The 2,143-nt window shown below is 42.5% G+C and overlaps 1 protein-coding gene across 1 annotated transcript in view; it reads left to right on the forward strand.

The window, feature by feature from the left end:
- Window positions 1-281: 281 nt before the first annotated feature.
- The window catches only part of LOC143142515 (UPF0524 protein C3orf70 homolog A), a 15,768-nt gene continuing 13,906 nt past the window's right edge, over window positions 282-2,143 (forward strand). The window contains exon 1 of the mRNA XM_076303449.1: window positions 282-961. Coding sequence (XP_076159564.1) covers window positions 787-961 — 175 coding nt within the window. The 5' untranslated portion in view covers window positions 282-786. The remainder of the gene's footprint in view (window positions 962-2,143) is intronic.

The following is a 2,143-nucleotide window of genomic DNA, read 5'->3' on the forward strand; positions in this document are numbered from 1 at the left end:
AGTTATGAGTCGCCTACCTGTAAAAAAACTAATATTTCTGTTCAGCACATTTCCAGTGACAGCATAAATTGTTCGTTCTCTGATAGCCACGATATTTAAATTCATCCAATGTTATATATTTGCTTCAGTTAACAGTAGTATTTCAACGCCAGCTTTCAATAGTAACGTTGTGAAAGCTCCATCTTGCCAGTTGGGGGGGGGGGGGGGGTGAGGGCGATCCTCATAAGACGTGGAGGTGCGCGCACAGAAAATCATAACATTCTTGAGAGGAGAGGCAGGGAACGACTCTACAATTACTCCGCTCTCTCTACCGGCAGTAACCGGACCCTGCGACTTCCCTCCGGGAGACAGGAGAAAGTTGGGGAGGGAAAAGGGGAGGAGAGGAGAGACGAGAGACGAAGGAAGGGAATGCATTTTACTCGGAGGTTCGGATACAAACCAATACGCCCTTAAACACAGGATTTTTTATTCTGCATACAGTTCATCCCTCTCTACTGTTTTACCAGTGCTTTATATTTGCCATCTGGCTTCGACCGAAGGAGCAGAACGTTGGAGCGCGGAAGGTGCCATATTATAAGAAACTTTGCCGTTTTTTCACTAGCCTCGTGCCCGCTACATTCTTGGGTGTAACGTTTCTGTGATATTCATATGATTTCGCTGTGGAAGCGAAAGACCATTTGATTGCCACGGGATAACGAAAACACCCGGAGCGCATCTTTAAAACCATAATCATCCAGCATCCTCTAATGTGGCGAGTGGTCAGGGTTTGATCCTGGGTAGTTCACGATGGCTGCTTCGGGCGGACAAAAGAGCGAGAAGTTGGATGAAGCGCAAGCTCTGGCCAGGAGCTGCGCAGGCAGACCGGACTTTCTTCCCTGCGACGGGCTGTCCATATGCGCCACGCACAGCCACGGAAAGTGCTTCAAGCTGCACTGGTGCTGTCATTTGGGATGGTGCCACTGTAAGTACCGGCTCTTCCTGTTCACATTTACAGCCGAAAACATACAACGTTTTGAAGTGGTTAAATACTGTCCTTAATACGTGGTATATTGCATGTTTGGTTCCCCGACCTTTCTTATTATCCCTCTGTATGAGGCTGTAGCCTATATTCCCATGACAGTATCAATGCTCATCTTTTGAAATAATGGGATGCGTTCTTATTCACATCGCAATGGGAGATTATGATGAACGATGTTGGTCATGGGGTTGAGGATGTCATGTCATATTTGTTGTGAGGATATGCATATGTAACTTTTGACAGCTTTTAAAAGCCGTTTTCAGCGTAAAACAAGTTCAAGCAGTTCTAGCTTTTCATTCAGAATTCCATGTAGCCCACAGAAGTGAGTGCCATTGTTCCCTTTTCCTGGTATCCACCTGGCATCCCCTACTATACACAGGAGTTTGTGCAGTCAGCGTATGGTTTACGTCACAACAGAAGTTTCCATCCTCAGACTAGAAATCCCCCTTTTTTGTCAGAACATTATAATTGGAAAAATTCATAACACACAATTATTGCATGTATTAAAACGTGATCCACTGATCTTTCACGTGTTTTGGATGGATCAGATGTAATTGCTGTCAGAAATAGCTGCGGTTCATTTCAAATTGCGTATTGAATAACTTAAGTGTAGGCTAAGGGACAAGAATGAATATGGATTAAACTCTTCCAAATAGTTTCTCTACATCTACAGAGTTGCCAACAAGCTTTTGTAGATAAATGGATAAGTGTGCTTTTATTAGCAATGTGGTTTGATTAGTCATATGCTGTCTTGCAGGAAGAGTTCTTTGGTTATGTATAGGCTCATGGGCTATTTCACTACACGTTAAAAACAACTCAGAACACCAACCCAAGTTCTGCCATTATTTTTATGGAGTTTAAATATTGACATGAACTGGATTTTTTCATGGTCTCCGTGGCCAAATATGTAGATACTATAGGTACATTTATTGGCACCCCTGGTAAAGTTGTGTAAAAAGTACAGACAATAATTGTGTGGCATGTGTTTTTGTCGAAAGTATTCCTTCATTAGGATTTTTTCTAAGATAAAATGCCAAAAGATGATTGTATTCCTATTTTTAGTCATCTCAGTAGATGTGGAGGGTGCTATATACATCTAATTACCACATCTAATTACCTGTTGTG

Source organism: Alosa pseudoharengus, unplaced genomic scaffold, assembly GCF_046254945.1.
Source record: "Alosa pseudoharengus isolate Yale_2024_CS ecotype anadromous, Long Island Sound unplaced genomic scaffold, YU_APseudo_1.1 YU_APseudo_1.1_scf_24, whole genome shotgun sequence".
NCBI classification, from domain to species: domain Eukaryota; kingdom Metazoa; phylum Chordata; class Actinopteri; order Clupeiformes; family Clupeidae; genus Alosa; species Alosa pseudoharengus.